Source organism: Jaculus jaculus, chromosome 1, assembly GCF_020740685.1.
Source record: "Jaculus jaculus isolate mJacJac1 chromosome 1, mJacJac1.mat.Y.cur, whole genome shotgun sequence".
In the NCBI taxonomy this organism is placed as follows: Eukaryota; Metazoa; Chordata; class Mammalia; order Rodentia; family Dipodidae; genus Jaculus; species Jaculus jaculus.
Window position 1 is genome coordinate 266956931 of NC_059102.1, and position 14095 is coordinate 266971025.

A 14095-nucleotide genomic window follows, 5' to 3' on the forward strand; every position below is an offset into this window, starting at 1 on the left:
TTTGAGACAGTCTCACACTGAACCTGAAGCTCGCTGATTCTGCTAGACTAGGTAGCCAGTGAACTTAGGGATCCCATGTCTTAGCTTCCCTAGTGCTGAGATTATAGGCATGTGTCGTCACGGTTAGCATCTTATGTGGGTCCTGAAGATGAGGACTCAGGCTTCATCTTTCATGGCAAGCACATAACCCGCTTATCCATATCCCCAGCCCCGATATGAACTTCCAGGCATGATGAACAGGGCTTTATAAGCATGCCCTCCAGGTCAGTACCCACTTTCAAACAACCTTACCAGCACTCCAAACTATGTGCAAGCCTGAAACTACATAGTGAATTCCAGGTCAGCTTGGACTAAAGTAAAACCCTACCTTGAAGAACAAAAAATGAAAAGAATGAGGTGTGGATTGATTGAGGAAGACAGCTGATATTGACTACACACACACACACTCCCACATAATCATATTCATCTAAACACATATGAACATTCATACACACATGCAATGCATACCACCAACATACTCATTGTGCAGATTTTTTTTTTTTTTTTTTTTTTTTGGCTTTTCAAGGTAGGGTCTCACTCTAGCCCAGGATGACCTGAATTCACTATGTATTCTCAGGGTGGCCTCAGAATTTACATAAAAAAAAACAAAGGTTGTATCATGGCCTGTGTGTAACCCTTCAGCCTAGACTGTAGTCTCTCTCCCTAGAATAAGCATTAGTGTCTTCATTTGCACCCACTTTGATTTGTTGCCACTTACACACACCACAGGGTCACAGTACCTGAGGACATGGTTCCCTTCACCACTAGTGTGTCCCTTGGGTACCACATATCAGCCAGGGGAACAGTGGCAAGTCAAGTACGTGCAGATAGCAGTGTTTGCACCTCCGAGGACTTTAACATGGGTCCTGCACAAGATGTAGCCGCATCCCTTCATTGTGGGATGTGCTATTATGTTTCTGTTTTCACTTTCATATCTTTTGGTGGTCATTTTGTTTTGTCTTTTTTTTTTTAACTTTTATTAGCATTTTCCATGATTATAAAGAAATATCTCATGGTAATTCCCCCCCACACACACTTTCCCCTTTGAAATTCCATTCTCCATCATATTACTGTTTTGTCTTTTCTTACCTCCACGCTACATATATCGAAAAGAAAACATGCTACTATCATCTTGGTAGCTATTTAGCTATCCATAAAACTTCTGAAAGCTGGGTATGGTACGATATGCCAGTAATCCCAGAATTTACAGACTGAGGCAGGAAGATTTTTTAAAAATTTTTAATTTTTTTTTTTTGTTGTTGTTTTTTCGAGGGAGGGTCTCTCTCTAGCCCAGGCTGACCTGGAATTCACTATGGAGTCTCAGGGTGGCCTCGAACTCATGGTGATCCTCCTACTTCTGCCTCCCAAGTGCTAGGATTAAAGGCGTGCACCACCACGCCCGGCTGAGGCAGGAAGATTTTGAGTTCAAGGCCAGTCTGGGCTATATGGCAAGACCCTGTGAAAACAAGCAAATTCCCGGAGATTACTAAGCAGGTGGGTGAGTACTCTGTTTAACACTTCACTGTACTTAACTTAGGGCTCTCTCAGGCCACTCTTTCTCTCAAAATGTTTCCTAAATTACTGCCCCAAGGAATCCACCCTAGAAACAGTCAGCTACATAATCTGATGTTCAAGCCCCAGGCAAGGGGGAAAATACCGCAGTCCTAGCCCTGGGTCACTCACGTTGACTGGTGTCCTGACCGCACTTTTTAAAATAATATTTTATTGTTTATTTATTTGAGGGGGGAAGAGGCAGATAGAGAGAAAAAAAAGAGAATGGGTACGCCAGAGCCTCCAGCCACTGCAAATGAGGTCCAGACACATATGCCCATTTGTGCATCTGGCTTACATGGGTCCTGGGGAATTGAACTGGGTCCCTAGGCTTCTCAGGCAAATGCCTTAACTGCTAAACCATTTCCTCAGCCCTCACTGTACTCTTTTTAAGTTTAAAAAAAAAATTAATTGTTTGGTTTTTCAAGGTAGAGTCTTACTGTAGCCCAGGCTGACCTGGAATTCACTATGGAGTCTCAGGGTGGCCTTGAACTCACGGTGATCCTCCTACCTCTGCCTCCCGAGTGCTGGGATGAAAGGCGTGCGCCACCACGCCCTGCACTCTTTATACTGAGGACCGCACCTCCTCTGCAGGTCTGAACAGCGCCATGACACCCAGAGGTCACCAGTGGTCTCAGGGGTTCTCATGGAAATCTTGGGAAAGGCACAGAGAAAGGGAAAGAAACAAGAGGAAAGAGGGAAAGCTGAACTCTTTTTAAAAAAATTATCTTGTTTATTTATTTATGAGAGAAAAAGAGACAGATAGAGAGAATGGACACGCCATGGCCTCTAGCCACTGCATATGAACTCCAGACACATGTGCCCCCTTGTGCATCTGGCTTACGTGGGTCCTAGGGAATCAAACCTGGGTCCTTAGGCTCACAAGCAAATGCCGTAACCATTAAGCCATTTTCCCCAGTCCCATGAACTCTTAAAAAAACAAAAAAAAAAAAATGATTTGTTGCTAGTGGCATTGGGAAGAGATGAGTTGAGAGTTAGAAGAAATAAATAAGGCCTTGAAGATAATTCCTAGGAAATAGTCATGACCTTTTTTTGCAATGATTGAAAAAAGTGGGAACTGCTAAGCAGTAATCTAAGCATACTTCTACTCACCTGACTTCATTCTCCTCCTCTCCACCCTCTCCTCTCTTTTAGTCTCCCTTTCCTTTTATCCCCTTCCTTCCTCTCTTCCCTTCCCTCTCCTTCCTTCTCCCTTCTCTCCCCTTCCCTTCCCTTCCTTTCCCTTCTTTGCCTTTTCTTTCCCTTCCTTCACTTTCCTTCCTTGCTGAAACCCAGGTCCTCACACATGCTAAGCAAACACTACCATTGAGCCACCCCTCAGCCCCTGTTTCATATTGGAGTAGGCTTCTATAAAATCCCAAGATGCACAGAGGGTGTGCAGTCATTTCTGGTGTACTGGGCTCTGAGAGAGTGATGGTTCCTTAGAAGGCCTTTGTAGATGTGAAATGTACCAATAAAGGGAGAGGAGCATCCTTCTAATTTGATATTGATCATACCATGTCCACAGTCTCCTTTTATGCTTTGAGGTTCACTGTTAAGAGCATTGTTGGGGCTGGAGAGATGGCTCAATGGTTAAAGAGACTTGCTTGCAAAGGCTGAAGGCCCAAGTTGAAATACCCAGTTCCTATGTAAAACAAAGTAGCACATGTATCTGGAGTTCATTTACAGTGGCAAGATGCCCTGGTACACCCATACACACACATACTCCCTCCCCCTCTGCTTGCATATAAATAATAAAATGTATTTAAAAAAAAAGAATGTTAGGGCTCAAGAGATGGTTTACAGTTAAAGCACATGCCTGCAAAGCCTAAGGACCCCAGTTCGATTCTCCAGGTCCCACGTTAGTCAGATGCGCAAGGGGGCACACGCGTCTGGAGTTCCTTTGCAGTGGCTAGAGGCCCTGGAGCACCCATTCTCTCTCTCTCTCTCCCTCTCCCTCATTCTCTCTGTCTCTAATAAATAAATAAAATATTTTTTTTAAAAATGTTAGCCAGGTGTGATGGCACATGCCTTTAGTCTCAGCACTTGAGAGGCAGAGATAGGAGGATCTCTGTGAGTCCAAGGCCACCCTGAGACTACATAGTGAATTCCAGGTCTGCCTGGGCCAAAGTGAGACCTTTCCTCAACCAAAAAACTAAAAATAAAAAATAAAGAAGAAAGAAAAGAGCATTGCTGACAAACTGAAGTCTGTCCTTAATGAGCGACATGTATGATATGAGTCTTGGGTTCAGAGGGTCTCCATGAAGAAATGAGATATGAGACCTTTCTTAAGGATCATCCCAGCATGGTTGATGGATAGCTCAGTCTTAGCGGAATGAACCTCCACCCAGAGGACCCGTTCTGTTCCCTTGATTGAAAACACACAAGAGCGAGGGCTGGATGCTTGGGCCCTGTCAGGGCTCTCTCCCCAGAGCGGCTAACCTCTCCTGTTGCCATACTGGAGCTCTCTCCCTCTTGTCATTCTCGCTAAGACTAGCGTTTGTGGAGGGGCTTCTTTTTCTCTACTTGGTGACTGTGAACCCCAGCCCCCTGCAGAGGCCTCTTTTCTTACAGTGCAGATTCTCAGGCCCGTGTGGTCACTCCAAGGCACTCAGGCCGGATCAGCAGAGAAGGGATGATGGCAGTCTGAGTTTCTCTAACTGCAAAGGTGACTTGAATGCATGTCTGCAGGTCTCTCTCCTGACAGGACTGCCAAGTCCTTGAGGATAAGAACTATATTTTCCTCCTTTTTTGTATGCCTCCCCACGTAAGGATAATTACACAGAATAAGCACAGAAATGCTTGTTGGTGGATTTATTCCAGCAATTTTTTTTAGCTCTTTGTCTAGAACTTTCCAAAATAAACATCACGGTTGCCCCATGCATTGTGAGTGGCATGCTAGAATGGAACTTCGCTGTTTGAAATTGGGGGTTAATTACTTGGTTTCAAGTGAATACTGAATAGAAGAGAACTAGGACTGCTCAGGTGAGGGCTACCCAGGCTCTCCCCTCCCCAGCTGCTCTGGGAGAGGTTAAGAGGCTGGCTGTTGTGACTCCTCACCAGGGATGGGCCACACCCCTCCTCAGCGGGACTTTTTCTTTACCTCTTGCAGGGGCATAGTTAGGAGTGTTGCCATTCTGTTTGAGCTGCAGAAATCCTCTCCATTGTGAAGACTTTTATGTAAGTGTTCTTGAACCCATTCCAAAAAAGCGGAGTTTTAACCCAATAAACCATAACTGCAGTGTTTTATCGTGCATAGATATTTCCAAATGTGAATATAAGTAGATTTAGCAAAGTCAGAATAAAATTAAAACTTTTCAAAGGGCACTACTGTTTGCTTTCCCATGTTGGACTTTTCCCTTTGGATTTTGTGTGCCATTATAAAGGCTCTAAAAACAGGGTTTTTTTCTTTTTTCTTTTTCTTGAGTCTTTGTTGTTGTTGTTGTTGTTGTTTTTCCCTTCTACTAGGGGTTGGACTAGAAAGCACTAGTGAGGACCCCCCTCTCTGCAGCATCTTCTCTAGCAGTGGGGGGGGGGGCTGGGGTGGGGGATTCCGAATGGTGAGTTTGCATTTCAGACAGCAGCTGGGCTGGGCAGGTTTTCCCCAGGCACCCTTGTTTCCCCTGGGGCTTCTGCTGAAACCCCTTGTTAGACAGCAGGTAAAGGCATTTTCCTAAAACTGGAATCTGATCTTGCTGCTTCTCAATCTGCTACTCCCTACTTGATCTCTTCCCTGCCTTTTCTTATCCCTGGAGATGAAAAGAAAAATCCAAAGCCTGTGTGGGGCCTGCAGGCTTCCCACCAGTCATTCTGATCTCTCCTAGGAGCTGCTCTTTCTGCCACAGGGCCTTGAGACTGACCGCTGCCACTCCCTGCAGAAGATGGCCACTTTGGTTCTTCTCATCTTTTCTCCCATTTTTTTTTCTTCGTTTTTTGTTTTTCGATGTAGGATCTTACTCTAGTCCAGGCTGACCTGGAATTCACTATGTGGTATCAGGGTGCCCTTGATCTCATGGTGATCCTCCTACCTCTGCCTCCTGAGTGCTGGGATTAAAAGTGTGCACCACCGCGCCTGGCTCTCCTTTTCCAACCCTTTTGAAGGGAGTGATGAATAAATGATGCTATTTACCATAGCATCCAGCATGTGCTGAACACGTAGTAGGTTAGCATGTTTTGAATACTAGCATCATCGACTTACTCTGCTGCCCCTTGGTTTCTCCTGCTCCTGGTGCTGTGGGCATTACCCTGTTTGTGCCAGGCAAGGCCAAGGAAGGAGGGACACGAGGTGTTGACATGACCTCTGCAATGGCCTTGGCCCATCAACTCCAGGCCTTCCCCTCTCCACTTTCTCACTCACTAAATAAAATTGTTTGTAAAGGATGACCCAGGTGAAGGACGGATGCAGGATCCCCGCTCCCAGTTCACAGATAGAACTGGGGGAGTGCTCATCTCCCAGCCAGAGCCAGCATTCTCCATTCTGCATTTCTGGTGACTTTACTACAGAACCGCATGTTCAGAGCTTTGGCTAGGCCCCTTCTTGTGCTCCGTAGTACACACAGGCTCCCAGCTTTTCACCCTGTAAGCATGGGATTTCTGACAAGAAAAGCCCATGGGTCTGTGGCTGGGATGGTATCACTACAAAGTCCCCTGCTTCCCATGAAGAGATTGCGAGGAGGCCGCTGCTCCAGCAAGCAGGCTGCACTCCCCCTGCGTGCCCAGCGCTGCGCGGTGAAGTAGAGTTGAGTTGGCAGCCCTCTTTCTTCCCTCCTTCATGGGCGACGCATAGAGACCCTGCAGGGCGGGAGCTGCTGGCAGCCTGGGCAGAGCTCCCTGTGCACAGGATGGGGGTGGGACCTGCTTCCTTTTCCACTCTGATGTAGGTCACCTGGGGGAACAGGGGAAGAACCCCCTGTGGCTCCCTTCTGGCTTCTCATGGCTGAAGCTGGTTCCAGCTGTGTCCACCAAAGGGCCACCTGTCCCTTTAGTACTCTCACTCTCTGGAAAACACGCAGAAGCAAGCCGGGCCAAGGGAGAGGCAGCCATGGGGCTTTGAAGCTGCATTCCCCACGCCAGTGAATGCTCCTGGGCCTGGAGTAGATACAGCTGTGTCAGTCATGACCTTACACACCAAAGACCTCTTTACACGGGGAGGGACATCTTTCTACTATTAGAGGTTCACGTGCTTAAGTCCTTGAGGCACTTTACAATTTAAAATATGAGTGCCTTGGAGCTGGGGAGATGAGATGGTAGATAAACTGTTTGCTGCTCAAGCATAAGTTTGGATGCCAAGGTCCATGTTGGCAGCAGAGACGTGGTATCCTGGGGCTGGTTTGGCTTAGCTAGAGAAGCTGAACCTGGCTCTGCCTCAATCAATAAAGAGGAGAATGACTGAGGAAGATGCCCAGTGTCACTCTCTGGCCTGTACATGCACACATGCAGAAACATACACCCACATATGGACACATAGATATGCCACACTAACATACATACTCATAAAAGAAAAAAAATGCAAGTGGCCAGCAGAATAGAAGTGCCACAGATGCTTGTAAATTCACAGTGGACGATTTATTTAGCATGTGGCAAGTATCTTCTTACAAATCGAAAGTTCATGACCAACAAGACTCACAAATAGGCAAAAACATAAAATAGATATTGCAATAACCCAGTTTATAAATTATATACTATCATGTTTGTCTTTAAGTCATTTTAAAAGTATCTCTTCATCCAGGTATGGTAGAGATATGAGGATTATTGAAAATTCGAGACCACCGTGACACTACAGAGTGAAATCCAGGTTAGCAACCTAGGCTAGAGCAAGACCCCACCTTCAAAAACCAAAAACCACCACCAACAGCAAAATATTATCATTTTCACTTATTTGCTCATTTAAGTAGGTGTTAACAGTCCTAGGGACATGAAACCTATAGATTCCACACACAATCATCGTGAGGAAACAAGGCTGAGGCCCAGAGGTTTAGAAGCTGGCACTGGACTGGAACCTGTGTGTGGTGTGTGCTGGGGATAAGCATTAGGGAGAAGGAAAATGACCCAGAGCAGGAAGGAGTAAGGAAACTAACATGGTACCTGGGCAGCTTGTCCTTTCCAAGTCTGAGAGACCCCGGAGGTGTCCATCTTGTCTCACTTCATCCCTGCAGTTACAGTTCTCCACCTCACACAGTGTACTTGCTGCACTAAGAGGTCAGAGCCCACACTTGAGCATGCCTGGGCTCTTTGGAAGGCCTGCTTTGCATGCTATGTGGCTCTGTGCCTGCTGGTCTGACTCCGGGTTCTCAGAAGTCAATGCGTAAGGCCCTTTCAGAGGAACTCTCAAGTACTTTTGAAGCAGCTTATGGTGAGTTAAAGGTGGGGAATGCCCTGCCACCTGTGAGGGAGCATGGTGTTCTTCCTTACCTCTTTTTCCCTGGAGGAACCCTCCCAGCCTCCACATTGCTGGAGGCTGGAAATGTCTGAGGAAGGGTCTGGTCTTTCCTTATGTCATCTTTGCTAAAGGAGCTTCCCTTCCCAGGAGTAAGGCATGCAAGGGGCCTAAGATGCCTGCCCTGGGAACTGGACTGAACAGCTCATCTCTCCCATCCTGTAGACTCCTAGGCAGTAACCCCCGCAGGGTTTTCCTATCTCTGGGGACCTACCTTCTTTCCTTTTCTTAAACTCTATAATAAAATCTTTTTAAACTTCACACTCTATTGTCTATGGATTTCATTCTTTGAATTCATAAGACAGGAACCTGGAGGCCACTGACTCAGTGGAAGTTTTGCATGAATTGACCGTGCAGCATCCTTGGTCAAAGCCAAGCCAAGAGGAGAGAATGGCTCTCTTGATCTCAAAGACACTGCAGTTTCCCCAAATCACTGCCTGTTAGCTAGAGTCCCGATAACCCTGTAATCTATCACCTATGAAAAGCAAGGAGGGTTGGCAGTGGATCTAGATCACTACCGTAGCTATTGACAAGGGGACCTCTGTGCCAGCTCATCTGAGAACACTGACTAGAGTTCTCAAGGTTGTCCTTGACTGGTCAGAAGTGAGGCAGTGGGAACAGAATAGTGTTTTGACACTGTTGAGTTAGAAGCTGCACATGTGTGTCTCAAACCTGGCTGGGTCAGTTACTTCCTGTGGGCCTTGTTAGAGGACTGAGAATAAAATTTTGGGAATAGAGGATTTATTAATCTCTCAGAGCTGAAGTTTTAGGTAAGGTAGAGGGGAAAGGAGCTGCGGGAATTGGTGATAGATTGCAGTGCTACCAGCCCTGAAGGAACAGTGTGCAGTGGGTTAGCAGGAGAGGGAATTTGAGCTAAGAAGTGAGGGGAGAGAGAGGAGAGAGAAAAGGAAAGGAAAGCAAGTGAGAGGCAGATGAGATAGATAAAGAGATACAAAGATTACAGAGATCCACTATAGAGAGAAATACATACAAGAGAAAAGAGGGCCAGAAAAGAGAGAGAGCATGAGAGAGTAGCACCTGGCTTTTATACTAACGCCCCTAGGGTATGGCGACTTGTCCTGTGTGGAGATGTGGGCTGGTGCTCAAGCTGGAATGATGCCCTGTTGAGTTTGACTGGGTGGCATTGTGGATGGAGATGGGTAGGGCGCTGTAAGACTGTAACAGACCTCAGGCTATACACTTACGCTTTCTAAGCCTCTGCCTGTTTATCTGCAGAATCAGGACACCAACCGTCTCTTATGTGGTGGACAGGAAGCATGAGAGCAGGAAGTGCTAGCGCAGATGCATGCAGTGAGGACCTAGAGCCCAGCCCTCCCACGTCATCGAAGTCATCAGAACCAACATCAAAGCCCCTAGCATTATTTTTGCTTTCTACCGTGTCATGAAAAGCACTGGACATCAGATTGCTCTTGAGTTGGAAAGTTGTGCCCGAAGAACCTTGTGAAAGTTACACACAACTCAGAAGTTGGCTTTTCCATTTACCCTCCGTGGTGGCCAGTTTCAGGGAAAAAGATACTTTGGAAACCAGGTCACAGAGGGAAAAGCCTCATATTGCTCAGAGCCCGCTGTGGAAATGCGGAGGAAGTCCTGGCCTAATTGCACTGATAATATAATTCCATAACTCATTGTTCCGATGCGAAGGTGGACGGACATTCCCCATTCTGCTGCACATTGCTGTGTGCTCCTTGGAGAGACATCTGCACTTCTGTTGTGATTAAGGGCCCTGGACAGGCCCTTGCCATTAAGAGAGGGTGGCTCCACCTTAATAAATGGTAGTATATTAAAATGAAATCCATGCTGTTATTGATAAGGATTAGCCATGTTATAGACCAGATCAAAGCTCTGTAATGCAAGATATGATGGGAGGAAACTAAAGATTGCCAAGTACCTACTGTGAGTCACTGGCTCTGTTTAGGTACCTTAGAGACATTGTCACAAAATACCCTCTGCAATAAACCCAGTCTGGCCTCCTTGACATATTAATATATTTAATCATCAGACTTTCATTGTTAAAGAAGATTGCAATAGAGGCGTCCAGTTGATTGGGGAATAGTCCCTACAAATGATAAGTTCCTTTGAGTTAATGGATCCTGACTTAATGAGGTTTTGCTGTGTGCTGTGCTTTTCTCTTCCTGATGGGAAGCAGTGGCTGCCCTTCTCACCCACCATGCTGGATCCTTTTGCTTACCAGGATCCTCTTCTCATTCCATGGCAACTTTTAAAATTTCAGATTAGTGGGAGTGGTGGCTCAGTGGTAAAGCATTTGGCACGTAAGCAGGAGGACCTGAGCTCAGACCCCCATGTGCATGTAAAGGCCAGGTGTGATGCTGTGTGTCCGTAATCTCAGCACTGGCAGGTGGAGATAGGAGGATCCCCAAAACTTGCTGGCTAGCAGGAGTAGCTGAATTGGTGAGGTCCAGATTCAGTAAGAGACCCTGTCTCCAAAAAAAAAAAAAAAAATGGGGATGAGTGGGCTGGAGAGATAGCTTAGCAGTTAAGGCACTTGCCTAGGAATCCTAAGGACCCAGGTTCAATTCCCCAGCACCAACATAAAGCTGGATGCACAAGGTGGTGCATGCCTATGGAGTTCATTTGCTGGCCTACACACACACACACACACACACACACACACACACACACACACAAACACACAGGCTTGTCTGAATACAACATAGATACAGCCCCACACTATACCACACATAACACACACACACATGTGCCTGGAGGACCTGGCTGGCCCATTCTCTCTCTCTCTCTCTCTCTCTCTTTCTGCTTCTGCCTCTTCCTCTCTTTCTTTCTCTATCCCTCTTTCCCTCCCTCCCTCTCTCCTCAGATAACTAACTAGCTAGCTAGTTAACTAAATCAATCAATCAATCAATCAATAAAATATAAGAAAAAAATAGAAGAGCAATTAAGGGAACCCAGTATGAACCTCTGACCTCCATATGCACATGTATACACACACAGATACACATGCAAGTATTTTTTTAAAGTTTTCATTTTTATTTATTTATTACAGACAGATTTTATAACTTCATTTTTCTTTACTGCTGAGTAGAACTCCATTGTATAAATGTGCCATATCTTCATTATCCACTCATCAGTTGGGGGACATCTAGGCTGGTTCCATTTCCCAGCTATTATAAATTGAGCAATAAACATGGTTGAGCAGACCTCAAGGTTCGGGAATCCAAAGAGAACATGAATATTCATTGTTTCTTAACTGAGGGAAAACAAAAACAAGAAGAAAAAATGAAAAAAAAACCCATCAAACCAGTCTGAGGTGTGACATTGAAGGGGTTCCTCATCTGGTCAGGGATTCTGGCATGCTGGATGGGCTCCCCATTGTGGTTTGAATGTGAAAGGCGCATAGGCTCATGTGTTTGAGCAGTTATCCCTCAGCTAGTGGTGCTGTTTGGGAACTTTGTGGAACCTTTAGGAGACAGAGCCTAGCTAGAGGAAGTTGGTTGCTGGGGCAGGCCTTGCAACTTCATGATCTAGCCTCACTTCCCACTCATCCTTTGCTTTCTAACTCAGTGCAGTGCGGCCAGCCAGTCCCCCACTCCTTGCTGGCATGCCTTCCCTGCAATAATAGAAAACATCTCCTGAGACTGGAGGTCCAACTCTTCCTTCCTTAAGCTGCAAAGAGTAAAGTAACCAACACACTCTCCCAGTCGGTGCCCAGTCTGCCCAGTTGCAGAGAGAGGCATATGTCCAACGGGGGCAGGTTAATGTTCCAAGATGTCCACTCCTTGCCCATCTGGCTCCTTTGGCCTTGCAGGCAAATGCCTTAGCTGCTAAGCCATGCCACCAGCCCATGAAATCTGGTCTTTTTTTTTTAAATTTTTATTAACATTTTCCATGATTACAAAATATATCCCATGGTGAAATCTGGTCTTTTTGATGAACTTTAGCACATGACCCTTTCTTAGTGCCTGTCGTCATGATCTGGGCAAAGAAGAGGCTGAAAGATTGTTTTAGGGATACTTGTCTATCATTATGACAGAGGGAGGCACTGAGTAGATTCTCACACCCTGTTTGAAGTAAGTTTAAACTCATGGTGGTGGGGTGGTCAAAAGAGAGTGATAAGTGTGTGATGTGGGGCCAAGGTTGCTTTTTCTCATCCTGAGTCTTCCCATGGTGTGTATCTCTTCTTCCCCTTCATGAGCTTAGAGGGGACCTTGGTCATTGCTATCAGTATCATAGACTGTCTCCCTAAATGGAAGATTCACTTCCTGCAGGGCTTTCTCTCATTCCTCAGGTGGATTGAGGTGCCTTTCACTGTTTGCCTGTGCCTGTACTTGATCTACTAATCCACCCATCTCTCACTTTCCTTACCTCCTTCCCCACCATAAGCGATGCACTTCCCTTCTCTGAGAGTAGTACTTGCTCAGTGATCTGAGCCGCTCTAGTCACTTTAAGGATGGGCCACCTGAGGCTAGGTGGGGCGGAGTCCCTCCGTCTCACTCCCACCCCCATTAGAATTTAAACTAACTGGCTGCTAACTAACAGGTGATTTGGTGGCTCCCCTCCCCTTCCCCCTACCCAATCTCCTTGTTCCCTAAACTTCTCTCCCTGTCTATTCTCACTTCTATCCTGCCTCCTCCCCCTGGGTCATCTTTCCTTCCCCTACAGGCAACTCTTCTTCCAGTACTATTTTTTTTTCCCCCCACAGGCAGACAACATCTGAAAGGCACAGCCTGCTGGCCTTGGGCTCTGATAAGATCTGTCTGCGTGCTTTTGTCTGGCCTGTACCTGCCTTTTCTGAATGGCCTTGTTAATTGCAATTGACTCCCTTAGAATGTGGAGAGCAATGCCACTTGACACCAGATGGATGCCTTTCCCAGGTGCCTTTAGCAGCAGGCTGGAGGGTATGTGTGTGTGGGGGGGAAGGGCTGGAAAGGGAGATCACTTAGAACTCCAATAAAGCACGTTAGAATTAGAGCTTTTCTGTTCACCTACACCCCTCTTTAACTTTTAGGAGTTTGCAGTAAAATTAGAAATAATTTGGAGATTTTAGCCAGATGTGGTAGTGGTGCACATTTATAATCTTAGCACTTCGGAAACTGAGGTAGGATCATCTTGAGTTCAAGGCCAGCTTGGGTTGCATAGAAAAATCTTGTCTCAGAAAATCAAAATATAGTGGGCTGGAGAGATGGCTTAGCAGTTAAAGTGTTTTGCCTACAAAGCCAAAGGACCCAGGTTCGATTCCCCAGGACCCATGTTAGCCAATTGTACAAGGTGGCACATGAATCTGGAGTTCGTTTGCAGGGGTTGGAGGCCCTGGCACACCCATTCTCTCTCCCTCTTTCTCTCTGTCAGATAAATAAATAAAAATAATACTTTTTTTTTTAATTTTTTTTGTTTATTTTTATTTATTTGATAGTGACACAGAGAGAAAGAGGCAGATAGGGAGAGAAGAGAAAGGGCGTGCCAGGGCCTCCAGCCACTGCAAACAAATGCCAGACGCTTGTGCCCTCTTGTGCATCTGGCTAACGTAGGACCTGGGGAATCAAGCCTCGAACCGGAATCCTTTGGCTTCACAGGCAAGCGCTTAACCGCTAAGCCATCTCTCCCAGCCCAACTTTTTTTTTTTTTTTTTTAAAGAAAAAGCATAGGGTTTGGAGATAAGGCTCCCTAGTTAAGAGTGCTTGTCAGTCAAGCAAAAAGGACCTAGAGGGCCTGAGGCTGTCTTAAATTTGAACCCCCATCACCATTATAAACAGCTGGGCGTGTCCATACTTAACTGCCATCCCCAGTTTTGTTAACCTCAGAGAGGGGAGACCAGAACATCCTGGGGCTTTGAAAAATGCAGCCCTTGGTTCAGAGAGAGAAAGTCCATCTTTAGGAAATATAGAGATGAGTAATTTAGGAGAACATTCTACTCCAATGTTCTACACACACACACACACACACACACACACACACACACACACACACAGCCTTATCTGAATACACAATAGATACACTCCCCATGCTAAACCACACATAATACACATGTACATGTAAACAAGTAGAGAATGAGGATTGGAGAGATGGCTTAGAGGT

General features: G+C 46.0%; 1 protein-coding gene across 3 annotated transcripts in view; it reads left to right on the forward strand.

The window, feature by feature from the left end:
• The window catches only part of Wwox (WW domain containing oxidoreductase), a 1097314-nt gene that overhangs the window by 525842 nt on the left and 557377 nt on the right, over positions 1–14095 (forward strand). The window contains exon 9 of one of the 3 annotated variants that reach the window (XM_045140889.1): positions 9263–9322. The exons of the other annotated variants lie outside the window; for them this stretch is intronic. Coding sequence (XP_044996824.1) covers positions 9263–9307 — 45 coding nt within the window. The 3' untranslated portion in view covers positions 9308–9322. Of the gene's footprint in view, positions 1–9262; positions 9323–14095 lie in introns of those variants that run through there. 3 annotated transcript variants of the gene reach the window in all.